General features: G+C 36.6%; 1 protein-coding gene across 2 annotated transcripts in view; it reads right to left on the reverse strand.

Annotated features, from left to right (window-relative positions):
• Positions 1 to 19,878, reverse strand: part of LOC134539811 (queuosine 5'-phosphate N-glycosylase/hydrolase) — a 28,589-nt gene extending 8,711 nt beyond the window's left edge. Inside the window, exons 1-6 of one of the 2 annotated variants that reach the window (XM_063382094.1) lie at positions 19,664 to 19,878; positions 16,573 to 16,803; positions 12,929 to 13,088; positions 10,434 to 10,547; positions 8,376 to 8,490; positions 8,097 to 8,167 (exon numbers count right to left, since the gene is read on the reverse strand). In XM_063382094.1, coding sequence (XP_063238164.1) covers positions 8,097 to 8,167; positions 8,376 to 8,490; positions 10,434 to 10,547; positions 12,929 to 13,088; positions 16,573 to 16,803; positions 19,664 to 19,774 — 802 coding nt within the window. In that variant the 5' untranslated portion in view covers positions 19,775 to 19,878. The remainder of the gene's footprint in view (positions 1 to 8,096; positions 8,168 to 8,375; positions 8,491 to 10,433; positions 10,548 to 12,928; positions 13,089 to 16,572; positions 16,804 to 19,663) is intronic. The other variant, XM_063382093.1, reaches the window with a different exon arrangement.
• Positions 19,879 to 20,677: the final 799 nt, after the last annotated feature.

The following is a 20,677-nucleotide window of genomic DNA, read 5'->3' on the forward strand; positions in this document are numbered from 1 at the left end:
TTTTGAAATTTAGATGTAACTTCTTCACGAATTAAAAGTTGGTATATATATAAGCTAAGCTATATAAGGTTTTAATTTTACATATGGCTTGAGAACCTTTCTTTCTCACCACTCAGTTAAAGACCAAAATGCTGGTCATCGGTTCATTTTAATTCAAAACAATTATTTCTGTATGAGGTTCAGTTCGGCTCGGTTCGAAACCAGAAAACAGGTTCGTCCAGCTCTAGAAAATTGTATACCTAAACTATATTATAAAGGTAACGGAAATGTCACAAACATAAGATAAACTACGCTGCATTTTGTCAATTAGCATAACTACTCTATCATTTCCAACCTTCAATAATATAACATTGCAGAAAAAAACGTAACTTTTTTTAAATGGTGTCTGTTATACAAACGTATTTTATAGAAAACATAGGAAGGATTAATTTAACAGAGAATTAGACAGATGCAGTGTGTGGTTTTTGAGGTTATTTGTCTCTATTTTATATCAGGTGTATACACTATACACTTATTTTATAATTTTATAAATACACATGTGATTTTTTTTAATAACATGTGGTGAAGTTTAGTGTGGGACTGGGATTCGAGATTCGATGACAAACACTGAGGATTCGAACAAGGATTCGGATTCGACCAAAATGTGGATTCGTCCCATCCCTAAAATGCATGTATTGGTATCCATAGTTGTTGGAGCCATATGTAGAAGTAAAGATCGTTATCTTAATCAACAACAATAATTGTAGTCACTGGTATCAAGATCAATATACCCAGGAACATCATTACGTATAAAAGATGTACACAGGTACTCGCTGGAGACAATATCTGAACCTTGCATCAAGAATTCATGATGAAAACTTTTAATGGCTGGACATTCATTAATAATAAATATTTCTTTAGCCTGAATCGGAGTTTGACGGTTCTCCTCCCTCTCCTTGTACACAGCGTGAACTGGCACCCAACACAATTATCGATTCTATCTCGACAGGTGTTCATGATGCAACTGTGCCCAAAAAATTATTGTTTTTGCACGAGATTTCCCAAGCTTTCAACTGACCATTCCACCACAAAACTTCAGCCATCAGCACTGCACAAGTTTTACACAAAAGGAACTGCCACCTCTTCTCTCTCCATGGCAAAGGGATGGGTACAAAAATAAAATACAATAGACGAGAAGGGAGTAACAGGGTATAAGAAATAGCAGTCTTCTCTTTTTCTTATTGTTAGGTAGTGCAGGAACTGGACGGGTCGTAAATATTTGGGGGGAGGTGAAGTGGTCATCTCACACCCTTCTATTGCAAACAGACAAAGAAGAACAGAGGATCAACACCAATGCTGTATTTCTTAGACACCAATAAGCTGTGACATTGAACACAAAGAACACAAGGACTTGTATCCCTGTAACTCTAGTGAAGACAGATTTATGGTGCGATCCTTATTTCAGGGCGACCCTTAGAGTGAAAATGTTAAGATTTATAAGACCAAAATTTTAAGGTGCAACCAGGCGACCCTTCTGTGGGTAACTACAGTACATTAAATAAAAGATTTTGTCTGCAAGATGATAAAAATTGATCTAAAAAAAATTGTGCTGCTATAAATTTTGACAGACAATACCCAAAAATATCCCTTCCAGCCGAAATAAAAACCAGGCTATGCCCTAGCCGGGCCTACACAAACAGAACGAGGCAGATTCTCAGTGGAGGCCGACTGCACTACTCCACCAACTAGAGGCATGCCAAAGAAGATAAAAGAGTGAGGCATCCACTGAAAAAAACACAATGAAACTTCGACTCTGCCCTTCCCAACTTTGGGTTAGCGAAACAACTTCATACTAATAATAAAGCTGTTTGAAGTAAAAAGTCTGTACGTTGAATGAAATTATTAAAAACTAATGAAAATGGCCATTAAGGGGATTGGTGCAGGACAAAAAACAGTCATTCGTCAGAATTTGTTGGAAATGAGCTTAAGTGTTTTATAAATGCTTGTTTATTACTACTGTACGGCCAGCCAGCACGTATATAAGCTAGCGGGTGAGATTTGGCAAGTTAGTGGCGAGAGAGCTTCTGTGAGGGGAGGTTGTCGAATGTTGCAGCTCTGAGGCCTGCCATCTAGCGGGAATCTTTCGAAGGTCTTCCACAATATCGCCTTTCTCTCTTTCTCTCTCTCTCTCTCTCTCTCTCTCTCTCTCTCTCTCTCCAACACGGACACCCAACCAGCTCTTATCTTCGCTTCCCATCTCGCCCTATCCTTCATTCTCGGATCAGGTAGCCGCCCTTCCCCGCGTAGACTTTCATGTTACTCCAGGAAACCAAGACAACCTGTGAAAAATTTGTCCAAAGCTGAATTTTTGTACTGTGGTAGAGTTGACTATGCTTGATAACATACCGAAAGTTTACCGCTGAAGACCTTGTGCGTTATCACCGAAAATTTGCATTTAAGTCCTAGGTGACAGCATCAGTCCATTAAAATACTACCCATTTATACAGTTTTTAATTTTGACTGTCCGTTAACTTACCAAAATAATGTAGAAACTGTAATACGCCCATTAATGTTAGAAAAAATTTAAATTTTTAATATTTAAGATATGATATAAAGCGATTAATTCACGACATATATTTATTTTATCTTTGCCACCCAGATAAAAATACGATTTACACCGATTTGAAGAGCCCAATAAGAAAAAATGTCTAAATAAATGTTTTTAATTATACTTTTAGCTTTAAGATAGTATATTTATAAAGAGTCTAGCATAATTAGTTGCCTCATTAAAGCTGCCCGAGCGTTGCAGTGTACTGCGGCCGTACTGATCTTTCACGGCCGGCGGGCTTTGAAACACGCTGCGTACTGCGACACTCAATAAACTTGGTCTTATTTAGGAATTACTTAAAATATATTTAATGCATATGATAGGGTGTATTCATGTTACATCTATTGAGATATACATATTCTTTTTTCTTATATGAATGATTTTTGATACAATAAAATTAACAATAAACAATTTCTGCTTGGAACTTGTAAATAAAAATTCTAGAGGACCTCTATTTTTATATATGTGTGTTCGTATTTTGTTACAAAAATTTTATTATTAAAAAATATTTTAATACCAAAAAATATAATTATTTTTTATTTCTAATACATTATATTATTTTAGATCAGAACTGTGCAAAATTTTAATGTAGCCTATATTATAAAATATATATATTTAATTATATGAAATTAGTTTACTACATAACAATTGAAGAAAACGATACACCGTAAATGTGCTTATTGAGTTTTGTCACTTTTATAACATAATTCGTATGATAATATTATTTTTTTCCAGAAAATAAATAAAACATAAGTTGTGTTGTAAAATGTATTGATAGAATTACATATTTAGTATTTTTTTTCTAAGTTAATTCATTGGAGTGCTGCGCCTAGCTTACTTCGTTGAATTGCTAGTGGCAAAGAGCGGTGGTGGATGTTTTTGCAAGAGTTTGACCGTATTTTATGACCCCAGCTGTGAGAGGGTGTTCGTCCCAGAAATCTTAACGGTCAAGGAAAATAGCCTTTCTCTGTAGTCACGTACGGGTCTGCTACTCGCGTAATATCGTCAGTTTATCACAACTTTCCGGGAAGTTCTATTGTTATTTATTTATAATTTAGAAATTAAAGAGTCGATCATACTAACATTTTTAACTAAGCAAATCGCATCCTGGAAGATTTTTATCTACGTAAGCAGTAAAAATCACCTGCAGTTAGGAAACTTTTATTCTTTCAGAGTAAAATTCAGTCTGGAATTACCATACATTAAAAACCTTAGTTTTCTGGAGCAAAAAACGTCCCAGCACGAGCGACTTTAACACTGCTGCACACACACACTACGCAGCTTGAAATACATCAGTGGTCAGACTATTGTACCAGACACTCAAAATATACACATTAAAACCTTTAAAAAAAACACACAGACAATATTTATGAAGTGATTTTGACGCTACACTCAACATATTTATGTAACATGTAGTCAAATTTCTATAAAAAAAATATATTTCTTACCTTTTATGATTAAAATTACCAATTTAATAATAGGACGTTTAAACATTGAGGTGTTTATCACAGTTTCCATGTAGGACATTCTTTTATATTACTTTGGTGCCATAATGAGAACCGGCTTAAAAAAGTATTAAAGTTATTAAATTTACGAAACATTTTTGTGGATCATTGTAGAAATTATCATTAAGGACTCAACTGCTCATTATTGGTGTGATCACAAGGTTTCATCAGTAAACTTTTGACGTGTTACTAAGAAATGTTCATTCTACTACTGTACAAAATTTTTGCTTTGGGATAATTTTCCATGTATTAAAAATGTTTGTTTCTTAACAGCGAAATTCGTCCCGACCCGAGCCTACTTCGACAACCTCGCAGTAGTATACACTACGCGGCTCGGATCGCTTTAGTGGTCAGACTAATTGTATGAGACACTTAAAAAATATACCAATTTAAAGATGAATAAATATGCAACAACGTTTACTTTAAGCGATTTCCACGTTGGGCTCTTTAAGTTTATGTAAGATGTATTTATATTTCCTTAAAATTGAATGAAAGTGAATTCGTTAACTTTAATGATTTAAAAGATATATTTTATAGAAACATGTTAAAACTTTGTGCTTTTTATCACTATCCTCAGATAGGGCAATGTTTCTAGATTATTTTGGGTTCCATACTGACGGTCTACTCCATAAAGTGCATTTGCAATATCCATTATTGTGGATCGTTGCATAAAATTGTCATTTTGGACTTAACTGCCCGTTTTTGGTGTGACGCACAAGGTTTGCGGCAGTACTTAAACTTTTGACGTGTTACTAAGAATTTTCATTCTACTACTGTACAAATTTTCGGCTTTGGGATAATTTTCCATGTATTAAAAACCTTTGTTTCTTCACAGCGAAATTCGTCCCGACCCGAGCCTACTTCGGCAACCTCGCAGTAGTATACACTACGCGGCTCGGATCGCTTTAGTGGTCAGACACATTGTACCAGGCTCTCAACAAATAAACTAATTTAAAATTTAAGAATTAAATCATGATCGTAAAATGGCTGCCATGGTGATTTGCGAATTTATGGAGAAATAAAAGCAGTTAAAATCTTATGTAGTTTCCAAGAGACATTATTACATCACCAATCATATAAAGTAACAGGTTTACAAAATTTCAACATATTCAGTAACTAGTCAGTTTTTTTTTCAAATGTGTTAGTATTAACAATCTGGACCATATCTAGTCTGTGAGGTCTGTATTGTTACAGACTATCTGTATTCCGGTATTTGGATTTTGAAGCTACTTAATGATTCGCTTTCAATGTCTATTAAAATATACCTAATGCTGATTGCAGGAATATTTCTACTCGATTTCAAAGTTATAATTCCTGAACATTTGTAGCAGACACATTTCAATGTAACACTTACTGATTTTCGAGTTGTGTTGAGGTTTCACATGCGTGGCCCCTGCTCTGGTAACAATGAGTCATCACAACCGGTGCCGTCTGTACGAGCGTCTACATAAGTTATCCTGAAATATGTTCTTAAATATTAATTCAAGTGAATTCTTAAAATCCTACACACCTTATCTTAAGTGTCGTAAATGAATCGTTATATTTTATAAATCCATATAATATAGGAGCCATAATGGCGCGAAGCAATGGACGCGATACGAATAATATTTTTTTTACCAACCACTACATCAGTAAATATTTGTGGTTTCCATTCGCTATGAATTCAAGCATGTAACATGCTTCTTCAATTCGGCCACAGTTAAATGGGAGGCTCTGAATCACTGAAAACTCCTCAACAAAATCAACGATGAATCACAGGCATTACAACAAACAGTTGTCACAAGTCAAGTAGGCAATGAGCAGGTGACATTTTTCGAGTTCGTAGAGGATTGTTGAGACTATCCTACAGGTCAATGGCAACGCGCCCTTACGCGCATGGTTAATACCCCGCATGAGTAGAGTGTAAAGGCGTAAGCCTGAGACACATCTAGGTCCTCATCTAACCGCGCACACTTAGAATTAACTCAGGATAGGGTGAAAAATATTTACTAATTTTGCAGTCCTAACAGTCACCAACGAATAGCCAGCATAATAAATAAATAAGCTCACGAATATTGTTCGTGAATGAAGGTGAAGCTGATACTTTGGAAACGTTACCAACAGATATTAAATAATTTTTAACTATTATTTACGTAGCTTACTTCTTAAAACTGCATTCATGTAAACTGATTTTGTGTGAGACTATGTTGAGTGTTTTCTGCTACACTTAGTTTTCTGAAAAAAGTCTATTGTGGCTTAATAAACTTGTTAACATTGGTGCCTGTCATAAAAAAAAACTCAAACGTAATTATACGGATACATGTTGAGTATAGTTAATGAATGGTTCACGCATTGCTGAAAAAACCAAAAAAAAAAACATGTTTAAAATTTTACACATCTTTTTGTTGTCGCATCGCGTCCATCGCGTTGTACATACGCAACTCTGAAAAATAAATATAAATGGTAAAAAAAGCTATAATAAAATAATCTCGTATCTTTCTTTATTCTTTTTTCTAAGCGCTCTAATGGTTTTCGATAGTTTTGTTCTTTTGTGTACGCTGCTTGGTGGAGGTTTCTTCTGCATTTTATTCCTGAATAAATCTCACGCTTACAACAAAAAACATCTAGCTAAATCACTGTGCTAAATAATAACAGAGAATAACCATTCAATTATACGCCGAGCTATACCAAACACGTTCTCTTATCTACTGAAAATGAGTACGTTGACCTTCATATCAGTTTCCCGCGAAATCCCGTCTCCCCTTCGTAAACAGCAGACAGCTGTGGCTGGGTGGGAACAAGCTGCAAAAAGTTTGGAAAACTGTCGCAAGGTGTCACTACTGTCCAGCGCGCTCCATAATTCCTCGTATCCGAGCTTGCACGCTGCTCAAATTTCTACAGCTACATTTTTACTTTAGGTCCGACTGCAATAAGCTAAAGACTAAAATAAAGTCAATCATTCAGCCGACATATATGTAGGCGTTTGAATTACAAATGAAAACGCGAATGTTATTAAATTCGCAAATGAATATCACGTAATTTCGTAGCAGCTTATTTATTAAAATTCAAATTGTAAATACGTTAAATTAATAATGATTACAGATAAAATAATGGTCACAGTTATATCTCCCGTGTCTGAAAATTTATCTGCGAAAGTTTTACCACTGAATTCTTTATAGTTTTTTAATAAAGCTTGAATTTAAAAAATTCCCGAAAATCAGCAATAACTTAATTAAAATAAAAAAATAAAAAAATAAATTTTACACCAGAATGGTTCAAATCTTCTCTAGCAGCTGAATCATTAACAAATATATTGTTTTTTTTAATATGATGCTGGTGCACCAATCCCCTTAACACTATTTATAATTTGGAAAAAAATATTTTAGTATTTTTGTCTGTTTGTTCTGATATCTATCAAAAATTACTCGATGGATATTGATGACATTTTTCTTAATAGTGAGGTCTGTGGCTAACAAACACTAAGCTATGTATAATTAAATTCCAAATCTAAGGAGATGAAAAAAAGGGAAATATGGTTTTTAAGATAAATAATTTCTTCCAAGTTAATCCCGCATAAGAAAAGATTTTGAGTTATTAATAATAAACATACCAAATATACCAACTGTAATTCTACCCTTTCGTGAAATTCAACTCTTAAGGGATGTAACAAGGTTAAGAATGATTTAAAAATAAAATTCATATTTCTGAATCTCTTAGAACTAGAGGTGAGAAACTAAGACAAAACAACATACATTTATTGGTAGTTTCGTATTGTATTTCCCCCCCCCCCCCCATTAATATAAATTCATCCTTTAAGATGGTGGAAAGTAAGAAAGAATTGATTTATTTAAAAAAAAATTGTATCTACAAAACAAATAATTAAATAAGACAAACTATTTGGTAGGATTATTTTTAATGTGTTTGCAGTGTGCCTTGTGTGTGTTTCCTATCTGTTTAGATACTAAACAAACACTCCAGAAACAACAAAATTTTATTCTTAAAAGGGAGAAGAAAAAAATCTTTACCAGACTTCAGCTTTGCCATCAACTCATCGCTGTATCGCAGCACACCAAAATGTACCAGTGACTGAGGAACCCTGTCAATAAATCAAACCACATCAGTTCCACAATCAGAATCAACAAATTCCAAAACATAAATAGTCACAAGTATTGAGTTTTCAATTTAATGAGATGAGTTTTAAAAAATTACTTTAATAGTACATAAAACTTTTCTCATTTGTAAATCATTTAAGCATGTGATAATGAAACACAAGTAGTTAAAAATACTTGAATATAAAAACAAACCTGTAATCTGCAAACATAGTGATAGTATCTATGTCTGCGAAGTATCCGAATCCCTTGCCTTCAAAGCACGCCCAGATATCACCAATCAAAATCTGCGCTCGTTTGTAAAATGAAACTGCAACACAAATCAAACACTTCAATATCTTGACACGAGAATTCTATTTAACGGGTCAATAACACCTGAGAATCATTTTTGTAGAATGTCCAAAGATTGCGAACTAAAAATAAATCTACTCTTGCGATGTAGGCTACTTCTAGTAAGTGCCAGAATTGTTCCTCCTCTCTATGAAAATTTAACGGCAGGCATTTAGTTATACCTAACCGGTTAATTTGTGAACATGGACCTTGATTTTATTCTGCCAACTAAGAGCATAATAAGATCAAGCTTATAACTTTGGACGGTAGGCACAAACACAAATAACACTAATACCTACAGACAAAGACAAAACAATACATAAAGACAAAGACAAAATAAATAAAAGATAAAAGGGAAAAATAACAATAATAAAAATTGTATAGGTATAACCAAAAAAAAAATACAAATTACAGCTACAGAAAGCAAAGTCATAATAATGAAAAACTTTATAATAATAAATACTAAAATAACTACTAAACAACAAAACATATTTTTTTGCCTCTCAACAAATTTGTAAAATAAATTTTTGATAATAAGATTTTTTAAAATATCTATTTTGTCATCTAATAAAAGAAAGTAACTTCCGTACTTATTGAAATTTGTAATGATTCAGTATAAAATGTTATTTGTTTAGCTTAATGTACATTTTAAAGCTAGCTGACAACTATTCATAGTAGGTACTCTAATTCCAGTATTATCAAGACAATAATTATTACAGTTACCTGTATTTATGTAGCAGTTATGTACAGGATAACAAGGCACAGTCTTACACCATGTAGTATATTTCATTCTTGTGACTTAACTTTAATTTTAAGGGGGCTACTTCTCTGTTTCTGTAAATTATTTTTGATAGCTTTCTTACATTTTACGTTACGTCACAAACTAGATATTACCAAACAGTTATCTTAAATTGGTAAAATTTTGCACAAGAGTTCATTAAAATAATTACCATTTAGGTATCTGAATATAATGCTAGTTTATAGAAACTAAATAAGGGGGTCGCATTATAATCACAAACTTGTGTCTTGCCACTGGGAACAGCTTAGTTGAAGAACTACAGGCTCTGCCTCTTAAATGTGTCACTTGACTAATGACACTTAGACCGCTGTTAATTACCGTCTCCTGAACCTCCACTTATTTGAAAAACTACACGCTCTGCCTGTAAGCTGCATCACTTATGCCACTTTAGTCCGGGGCTTACTGGACCTCTGCACAGGCGTGACAGATGAAGGAGAGAGTGCAGATGGAGTGGCACTGGGTTGTTTCTGCTTCTCTTCACTGTGTCTGCCGGGGAAGGCACACCCCCTCCCCGTACCCCCTCATCATCCAGCATGACCACATATCAACACATTCTTTGCTTTCTGAACAGTCTCCACCCACCCCCCAAATACAGTCATAAAACACATTATTTTTTCTAACAGCGGCTTGGTGTTTCAAAAGAGACCACGTAAATTTTTCTACTGACAAAAGTGACAAAAGAGAGGATCTAGTAAATATGGAAAATAAATTTAAAAATTGAAACAATTTTCAAGCACTATCTACTTGAATTGCTATTTCTTCCAATCCATAAAGTCTTTTTAATAAACTAATAATCAAAAATTTTTGGGGTCACATTATATTCGGGTAGATATGGTAATTACTTATCAGGGGATTAATTTAGAAAGAAACACAAAATGCAAGAGTGCAATTGACACAAATTAAAGTTATCACCAAAAAAAATATGAGATAGCGACATAGCGAGTGAGACTGAAACTTAAGAACACTTCCTATCACCCACCACATCTTTGTGTGCTGAAAAACTATTTTTTTTTTTTCAACTTCTTAAACTACAGTGTATGCCTTTATGTCTGTGCTTCAAGCTTCTAATAATATTTATAAAAATAATTCTAAAACCAAAATATAAATAACTAATACTAACAAACCTCTGCATCCCTCATACTCTGCTTCATCTCTGTACGAAGGGAAATCTTCGACGATGATTTTTAGCAGACGCTGAGCGCTGTTCTCTGCTTTCTTGATGCAATTCACAAATGAACCTGAAATTGCAGTGGAAAAACAAATTAAGATTTTGCGTTGCAAAACAAAAACATGAAAAGTAACTTCTACCACTGCAATGATCAGAACTGACGATTAGAGTAGCTACTGTCTCGCAACAAGACGAAATGAGATTACTTGTAGAATGGAAAGAGAGGAATCTGCAACTGTGTTGCTTTGCTGTGTTGCTACTTCCATACTAGTTTTTTATTAGATATTTTTTATAGTTAACTTAATCTCTTGAGAATGGTTATTTAGATTTTTTCTCAAACAATTTTTATTGGTGAGCCTAACTTAAATATTGAACTTACAAAAAAAAAAAAAAAAAAGTTCTTAACATGTATTACTTGCTATTGGTGCACCACAAGATGTCGGTACAGTGCTGCTCCAGCATCTAGTGACACGTGAAGCAACTGTGCTGTGTTTAACAATTAAACACACAATTTATTAGGACAGTGTATCTTTGGTGTGTGTGAAAATTGTGTAGAGGTTAACCTATAACCGATTTTTAACAACCAGAACCAAACTCAAACGAGAACCGGGAAACAAGTAGGATTAACACATCAGAAACACGAACCAGTGGCATCAAAAAATCATATAGGCCAACTGACGGGTGGCGGAATTCTACTTTAGGGGAATCATTGATTCACATGCCATAGGTATGGCTGGTACTACAGTGTTTTATTACTATGGGTCTCATCTCTCATCCATAGTTACAATATGACATCACAAATTTATGAAAAAAGATATGAACAACATACGTAATTTTTTTATGTTTAATTACATATTTTGTTTTACATAACATAGACGAGGTCATTATAGACGGGCGTACAACATGCAAATTATGGAAACTGAGGAAGAAACCAGCTCACAGTAAGACATTATCCCAGCATTTGCCCACAGTGATTTCGGGAAAGCTTGGAACACCAAAACATATTGGGTTGGCCGGGATTCTAACCCAACGCCTTCCAAATATGAGTTCATCATTACACAGTTTTACTGCATCGTTCGGTGCGCACTGCGCAATGTCTGATGAGAGATTAAGAATATGTGGATACAAGAAGTTGTAAACAATGTGCTCAAGAAATTGTTTGTTTATGTTATGTTCCTGGGTCTCCACACTAACACTTCAGCCAATCTCTTCTTTGTTTTGACTCTCCCACCTAACATATGTTTTCCTATCTCAACCGTCTTAGGTACTTGAATGATTAACTAAAATATACATTATAATCAAAACACATTCCAACAAACAAACAGAATTGAGTATAATTTTTTTTTAGCACAAAATACTGTTTGCATTTTCATCAAAACTACGTCAGTCTGAAATATAAAAATTATATATTTATCAAACTTTAAAAAAAACTGATTGTGATCATTGGTGATACCATATATATTATAGTGTGCCTTAACTTAACAAACAAGTTATTTTTTATATATTCCTTATGTTTAATTAGTGTTAGTAAAAATCAACATACAGATTAACTGTGGCACATGCATTTATGGTTAAAATACATATTAAAACAATATGCAAAAAATTAGATACTGTCTTGTAATTAAATTATTGTAATTTCTCTTCCCTGGGTTGCTTTTAGATTTTTTTACCCAGATGCAGGGTGGCTGGTATTCCTGTGACAAATAATCCCACGACATTTTCGCGAATAAAAAAAATCAAAATCGCAACTTGCCGGCACATACCACTCTTCACTATTACAACGGGCAAATATCAACTATTTGACGGAACTGAAGTTAGTGCACGTGGTCGGAATGCTCGACATTCTCACGAACGAAAAGGAATTGTAGAAAAAACTTTTCGCGACACTTGGATGTGGGTTGGAAAGAGGGGGAGGAAAGGATGTGTACGTGGAACTGCTACAAACCAAAAAAAAAAAAATATCTGTAATAACTTTGATTTTAGAAGTTACCTGATCAAAAAAAAAAAAAAGTTCCCTGACCACTAAAGCAGCGGTTCCCAAGCGGTGGGTCGAGACCCACCAGTGGGTCGCGGAAGGGTTTACAGGTGGGTTGCGACTCGATCCTTAAACTATCAGAAACCATCAAATAAACCATCAGAAAAGATGAGAAATATAGAAACAAATCGAATTATGTGCAAAAAACATATCTAATGTTAGCAATAATCAATCGGTATTTTTAAAAAAGGCATATATATGTGTATATATTTGCAATATTTTATGGTATATTATAGGTATATAGCTACATAAGGAAGGGATACGATTCAAATAAGGTTTTTTTTTACCCCACCGTGGACCGATAGACCGTGGAGGTATTCCTATGAGGAAAGGTGGGCCGCCGGCTGAGAAAGTTTGGGAACCGCTGCACTAAAGGAATGCCCTGGACCACTCCGGGACACGGTCCCTGCACTTGCCCTGGTGCTTGTCCAGCAGAACCCTGCCCGCTTCGTTGAGGCAGAGCGCCCTCTCCCCCAGCAGGGGCGCCTCGACGCCCGAGGCCGACCGCAGCACCTGCCCCAGCGCCTGCCGGCCCACCGAGGCGCAGAACTCCGCTCGCGTCACCGGCACCCCCTCCTGTCACAGGCCAGTCGCTGGAGACACGCTTCTCATCTCGGTAGCAGCACAGTGGCATCCAGTGGCGTAGCCAGGATTTGTTGTGTATGAGGGGTGTTAAGAAGAATGCCACCCCCCCCCCCCCCCGTATTAAAGCGGGGGGGTCCGGGGGTCCTCCCCCGGGAAAATTTGGATTTTAAGGTGTAAAATAGTGCTATTTTAGCAGTTTTCAGTACTTAAATTTAAATATTGTAATGGTAAAAATTTTATTAAATTTTAATATGAAATTTGTTTGAGTGATGAATAAGAAATTTAATTAAAGATTTGGTGCAAGGGAGGGGGGGGTTGAACCCCTACCCCCCCCCCCCCCCTGATTACGCCCCTGCTGGTGTCCAAACCAACCTGGGTTGGCAAAACACCGAGCCTTTTTTTTTCCGGAAAAACCCAACCCATGTGGGTTTCACCATTTATTGGGTTCTTCCTTGTCCGAAAAGTCTAGAAGGTTTTCCTAAAATAGAATAAAATTGTTAATATTAAGCCTATCCAAAAGCTTTTGCTTAGTTGTGTATACGCTCTCGGTTTTTCTAACATATATCTATTACTTGTATGAAAAATCTAAGGGGTTAGTTATGAAAAGCTGAAATCAGCCCGTTTTTTTGTACTTTTGTTTGCACCTGTATTATACGTCAGTACGTACTTTGTATGCGTTATGTTAAACTGTAATAAAACATGCTAAATTTTGTAGTATTATATTTTTATTAATATCAATATTGAAAGAAAAAAAAGTGGGTCATAGACTGGTTTTATTCAACTGGGTTTGATTGCAAAAAAAAAAAAGTAAAAAAAAAAAACCAACCCAAAACTCAAGGGTTAGAAACATGGCTGCCAACCCTGCAATTAACTGAGATAATGTGGACCATGTCAACCTTGAACATGGAAAATTTCGAGAACACGGATTTAATTCGAAAATTGTCATGGTTATCAATGGGCCTGGTGTTATAATTTCTCCCACTTTTCTTCAGAGTACATAAATTCTTTCACATCTCTTCATGATTCGCTTAACCAGTAAACTGCATACAGGTTTATCTTATTAAGGCTTTTGGCAACGGCTAGATGATTATTTAGCAAGCAAATGTTTCAGCAGTCTCTGCCGGGAATGGAACTCTTAGTTAGCTCTGATAAAATGTAACCTCTGTTAAATTGAAGCTCCGCTAATCGAGACACTGTGTTATCACTCAGTCATGCACGGAGGCGCGAGATGACGTGACCTCCCAGGTCAGAGTTGGCTCCAACCACCTGGATACTGACGTTCGTTTAAAGGATGTCTACAAATAGGGCCTACCTAATAATTAATAAACCAATTGCAAGACAAACTAATACATTTTCCCCTTAACTTTTTTATATAGTAGTCATTTTTGTACATAAAAAGCAAAATTAAAAATAAAACCTATGATTGGGCAAAAACCTGGTGGCAAACATTCCTCTCACTCTTCTCCTGAATTGAGCCACACTCTTTGCCCACACACATTCTTCTTACGATACATTCCATTCCCCCATCGTTCTCACAACTACAGAACTTTTTACCCTTTCCATCTTTCCTCGCTCCTTCAAGACAATCCTGATATCTTCCCTAGTCCCCCCCCAGCTCTCCCCACCCTCCCATCCCACTCTGCACTTGGTACATCCCAACTAGCCTCTCTTTCTGCCTTGTGTACTTTACGCTCTCCCAACCACATTTCATTTCCTTCATCAGCTCTGTTGGGCTATTCAGCAACTCCACTTTCCCTTCACCCACCTAGCTGCTTCCCTCTCTAGCACTGCTGTATGTGGGTTCCATAATACTTTAGAATTAATGTACAGTAAGTCCTCTATTTACGTCGTACCGATTTACGTCGTTTCGGATTAACGTCTCTAATGTTTGAGTACTCATGTTTCAATTTAAGTTGTCGCCGATTCACAATAACGTCGTTTACAATGACCGTAAATCTTTATTTTAACCAAAACACAGTATATAATTTGTTTATAATTCTTTGTTTCCTTCGGTAGTTAATTTATGCTATGTAGCGTAAGCTACACGTTCACCGCCTTATCTTATCATACATCATGAGGGACGCTTCCTGCTCTCCGCTGCTCTCCGCGCGGTGATGCAATACTACCAGCCCACCCGCTCGGCCACCCACGTATCTCGCACGTAGAAGTGTTATCTACGTCCCGCAACGACACAGCATTTTCTCCTACCCCTTCCGGCCGACCTTGGGCCGTGGCCGGCCGGTGGCATGAAACATGGCTCATTTTGCGTCGTTTCTATTTACGTCGCGGTTTTCAGGAACGTAACCCCGACGTAAACCGAGGACTTACTGTACAACTAAAATCTGAAAGGATAAAACAAAGAAAACAAATTACAGGCAAAAGGTTGCCGGCAATTGAATGTTCTATTCACCAGCACGAGTAACATTTATTTCGGGAACTGTTCATGATTTTCTTGAGATCGTTTCAGTTTTGTTACTTCCATGCAAACACTCTATGTTAATATGGACCACTGCGATATGCCATGTATTGGTGAATCATCCACAGTTAACACCAATATTGTGGCAAACTTTGCCTTTCCACAGGCAGATAGCCTTCTCTGTCACAGGGCGGAAATGATTTCAGTTTCGAGGCAATGATGTTTAAAATTGAATCCAGACTAGTTATGTTTGGTTTGTAGTATTCTTTGTTTCAATCTTACAACTTTTACTTAGAATAAAATCAGATCTGTGGCATTTTAACATCTGCACATGACACTTAACTGTTTCCTTAAAGGATATATACAAATTACTGTGGAGTGGATAAAATACATTGCATATGGACAAGCAGGCCAAAAACTTAAATTAAGACTAAACAGCTCAAAAAAACTGAAAACCCTAACAATTGAACAGAAACTAACAATTATTAAAAATAAATATGAAGAGACGTATGAATTCACCTACACTACTCAAGGGTCTTACAACTGATCATTCATTATGCAGGGACTAGAATTTATGGTGAATCATGATAAAACCTAAATAATACCGAAATATGAGTCAAATCACAACATAACACTGTGTGGCGGGATGATATAGTGCAACGCTCGCTAGTGCTTCTAGCGCAGTAACATCTGAGCGCAAGGCTCTGACCTGGTGTGCAGTCTTCTCATCACCTATGATAGATGATATCTGGTGGAGATATGAAGGAAAAAAATGTATTGCAAGTTCTTAGAATGCTTTTACGTGTTTCGTGTCTTAAAATTATTCTAAAAACACATGTTTTAGGCAAATTCATCCTCCTAAAAATACAGTTACAAATGAAATTCAGAAATAAGAAAATGCTTTTCATAAAGAGACATGACTCAGGATATCTTGAGCAGCTTCGAATCGCGTGGTTTCTTCTGAAGCGCTGCACACTGAATGTGTGCCCGGGCAGACAGAGAGCACAGCACGTAATGCTGAAACATTCGTTCCCGTAATCGGAGAGTGCAGAAACGCACCTGCAGAGCCCTGTTGACCGCGGCGCACAGTGCGAAGTAGCCCGTGTGCTTCTTCCCGTTGAATTCGACCTCCCACTTGCGGGAGCCGTCCCCCTCGGCCCAGAAGCTGAAGTTGAGCGTATCGACCGTGAATATCCAGTCCACCGCCGCGCGATCGGCCACCTGGGGGTGCAGTTCGTGCTGGGAGAAGTTCTGCACGCTCAGCGAGTTGTCCTTCAGTCTCCCCACGATCTGCACGCATCCGCACACCAGCCACGGTGCTCCTTAGAACAACTCTCAAAGTACGTCAGCACAGCAGTCCTAGACTTTGCTATCCTGTGGGGAGTGTGGAACAGCCCCCAGAGGAAAGGGGTATTCTGGGCAGGGGCGAAGCCAGGGGGGGGGGGGGTTAGGGGTTCAAACACACCCCTCCCCCCCCCCCCCCCTTAGCACCAAATCTTTAATTAATTTCTCATTCATCACTCAAACAAATTTCATATTAAAATTAATAAAATTTTTACCATTACAATATTTAAATTTAAGAACCGAAAACTGCTAAAATAGCACTATTTTACACCTTAAAATCCAGGACCCCGGGGGGGGGGGGGGAGGGGGGGGAGCATGCTTCTCAACACCCCCCCCATACACAAATCCTGGCTACGCCACTGATTCTGGGAAACTCTTTGAATTCTTTGAAAGAATGTTTTCAAGCCAAAGCCAAACTAGAACTCAAATTTTTACAACAGTTTTGGTATTTTATCTTAATAAGTTTTCTAACTGTAACAACAATTAGAATATTTCATGATTATGCTACATAATGTATAAGTGTCTCAAATTATACCACAAACATTTAAAATTACAATAGCATCTGTAATTTGTAGGGTGGACAAAATAGGCTGCAAATGGACTAGCAGGTAAAACCTTCATTTCGACTAAACATCCCTCCGTAATCAAAAACCTAACAATGGAACGGAAACTCAAGGGACAAAATTTTAAGGTGGATAGCGATGAAACCATGTAATGCTGAAATAAGAGTTAAAGTCAAAAAATAAAATTTAATTGGAAAAAAAAAATCACCGAAATACATCTAAAATTCAACGAATGCCATAATTTTAGTAGTAGTTTGTAATAAATTGTAGATACAGTAACATTGCATACAGCTTTGCAGAATTGTAGATACAGTAACATACGATACAGCTTTGCAAAATAATTTTATGTTACGATACTTCTCAGTACTGAAGTAAATCAGCCGATTACTTGGTTTCGAGATCATGGTGACCTAGTTTCAATACTTAGAGGTTATCACTCTTAACAATTATTGTAAGAAGGTAAATTTGATATTTAATTATTTTATATTGAAAAGTTGTTAACTATGTTTTTTACTGGTCCTCATTAGATTATTATTTTGTATGTAAATGTGATTTTCAGTATTTCATTGCATTTAAAAATTCTTTTTATAATGAAAATTTTACTTATGGAGTTCATAGTGTGGTGGTGGCCCTCAAAGAGGGGTATAACTGAATAATAGATGTAAGAATAATATGTATTGTCAATAGCAAGGCAGCTGTTTGGGAACGTACCCGGTGAAATAATTTTCCTAAGGGTTTTGTACTGTGCTGAGATTCATCAGTTGTTCAAGTACTGTGCCAAAAGGACATGCGGGCTGGCGGCTCATAAAAAAATCATGAGATTGTAAGGGTGGACAATTTCACGTCTGAGCGCAGGGACTATATCGCAGTTGAGTATCAACCTTCATTTTTCATCAATTTTCAGACGTTTTATTTAGAATTTATAGGCCACAGACATGCGCCGTAGGTTTGGGTGGTCCGCTGGTCCATCGGAATTTATTTCCAGTGTATCTTTGCACCTAAACGACAGAGTTGCTAGAGGCATTATTTTGTGAAAGCACAGAACTGTGAGTAACGATCGGCAAAAGTAAGTGTTTTCCGTCAGACCTATAGTGTGATGAACATATTATAAGTTTGTAGTCGAAAGAAGAATAAAAGTCTAAATTAATTTCAGACGACATTTTTATTTTACAGTTATCGTTAATAGTTTCAAGTCATTTAACAGCCATAAACCGATTTTTGCACCTCACTACCTGCAACAGTCATTAAGAAAACCTTCAAGTGTTTACATTTGTGCAAAGAACAATCATCTAAGCCGGGCACAATTGTGATTTGTTACAAGACCAAGAAGATTTTTAAAAATCCAATTGTATTTCTCAGTTGATAATGCAAAACATAGGCTATTAACTTACACAAAAAATTGCTTGATTTTGTTTTAAAATATAATAAACGACATCTACTGAGTCATTAGTTGCAAACAAATTGTGAACCACAGAATAGATAAAGAATGTTTAACCTTTTGGTTTTAAGGTACCACGATGTGTTCCACACAATTTAATACTTCTTGATCACCTTAAGACATACAACTGAGACACATTAAACAAAAGTTAAGTGAATCAGTATGAACCGAAGAATTACATAAATCCTAAAACCATAGTTTCCTGTAACTCATAATGAACATACCTATCAACAGTTACATTACATCAAACCAGTATGGACCTTTGACGTAATTCTACAATGGCTGGATTGTGGGATTACCGTTGCGGTAATTTGAGACGATGATGAGATACTAATGAAGCATAAATAAAAAGTGGGAAACTGAGTACCCTGAGAAAACCCACTGACGCACAGCCGTTTCCTCTTTTGAGAAACGTTCCGGTCTCGACGCCGCCGGGAATCAAACCCAGATACTCGGGCACAAACCAACTAATCATTCAAAGATGCATATAAGTTTCTCTATTCCATTCCAATCCCCCTACACCCAACACCATCTAACAATATTCTACTATCCACCCATCCATACAATGTGACGAAGAGTATAAAAATTGTATAACTCTTCATACCTCTTTTGCCAAAGCTACAACGCCATTACTTTGAATACTGACGTTTAGCGATTTCGGCGCCCCCACAGCTTTGCGCCCGGGGCGTATGCCCCGCTTTCTCCCCCCTAGTTGCGGCCCTGCCTACACCATCTAACAATATTCTACTATCCACCCATCCATACAATGTGACTAAGAGTATAAAAATTGTATAACTCTTCATACCTCTTTTGCCAAAGCTACAACGCCATTACTTTGAATACTGACGTTTTTCGCTAGCTTAGAAATAAATTCACCTGACTGCTTTGGCAGTAAAGGCACTTTGAGAGAAGACATGTCATGTATTATACCGCTGAATTCAAATTCTGTTATTGTCAAAGACGTTATTGTTATTGATAAAGTTGTCCCACGCTTTACAAACAGGAAGCTACGATTTTTTTTGTAATGTCGTCATGGATTACACACAAACAATATTGGTCTTACTTTGAGGTTTTACAGTTGTGTGTTCGATTCATCAAAATTGCATGACATTTTATCGAAAATATAGAAATCGAAAACACTATTTATGATTTAACAGTTTTTAGGTGATAGCAAATTTATATGGTTGATTAATGATAAAATCACTTAAGCAGAAATGATTATTTAAAATTAATTCAGTTATTAACAACAAATATTTCACATAAATAAATTATTTAATTCAGCCTATTGCTATCATCCAGGAGATGCTGATAGGAAGTAGTAAGTTTGGGTTTAGATATATAAACCTCAGAAGCCAGTTGGAGGATGATAAAATGAGTGATGATGGAATACATTTAAATTTAAACTAGCACGAGAAGCTGTCAAGGTTCCTGACGAAAGAGAAAATGAAAAGAAATATGAAAAGAGGGGGAAATGGCATCAGGATGCCGTCCGCCGCGGTCTGGTGTTCGAGATCGGGCGCAGGTCCTAGCGGGGTGGCTGGCTTTCTTAGAGATTTCTGTTCCGGGAGGGCGCCAGGCTAGCTCGGTGTCTAACCGTGTGATGGTCGTGGGTTCGTTGCCCCAGCGTGGTCCGCTAGAACCGTCGGCGGTGATGGAATTTGTTTCCTGATTAGGTTGGGTTGTTTAGGTTAATTTACATACACTGTTCTGGTTGTTCTACGGGTCGCACGTCGCGCACGGGGGGTGCGGGGTGGACTTTTTATTGTTCACAATTGACACTGGTTCATTACATTGGGCGCGAGGTTTACTCGGCGGTACA

Source organism: Bacillus rossius, chromosome 16, assembly GCF_032445375.1.
Source record: "Bacillus rossius redtenbacheri isolate Brsri chromosome 16, Brsri_v3, whole genome shotgun sequence".
NCBI classification, from domain to species: Eukaryota; Metazoa; Arthropoda; class Insecta; order Phasmatodea; family Bacillidae; genus Bacillus; species Bacillus rossius.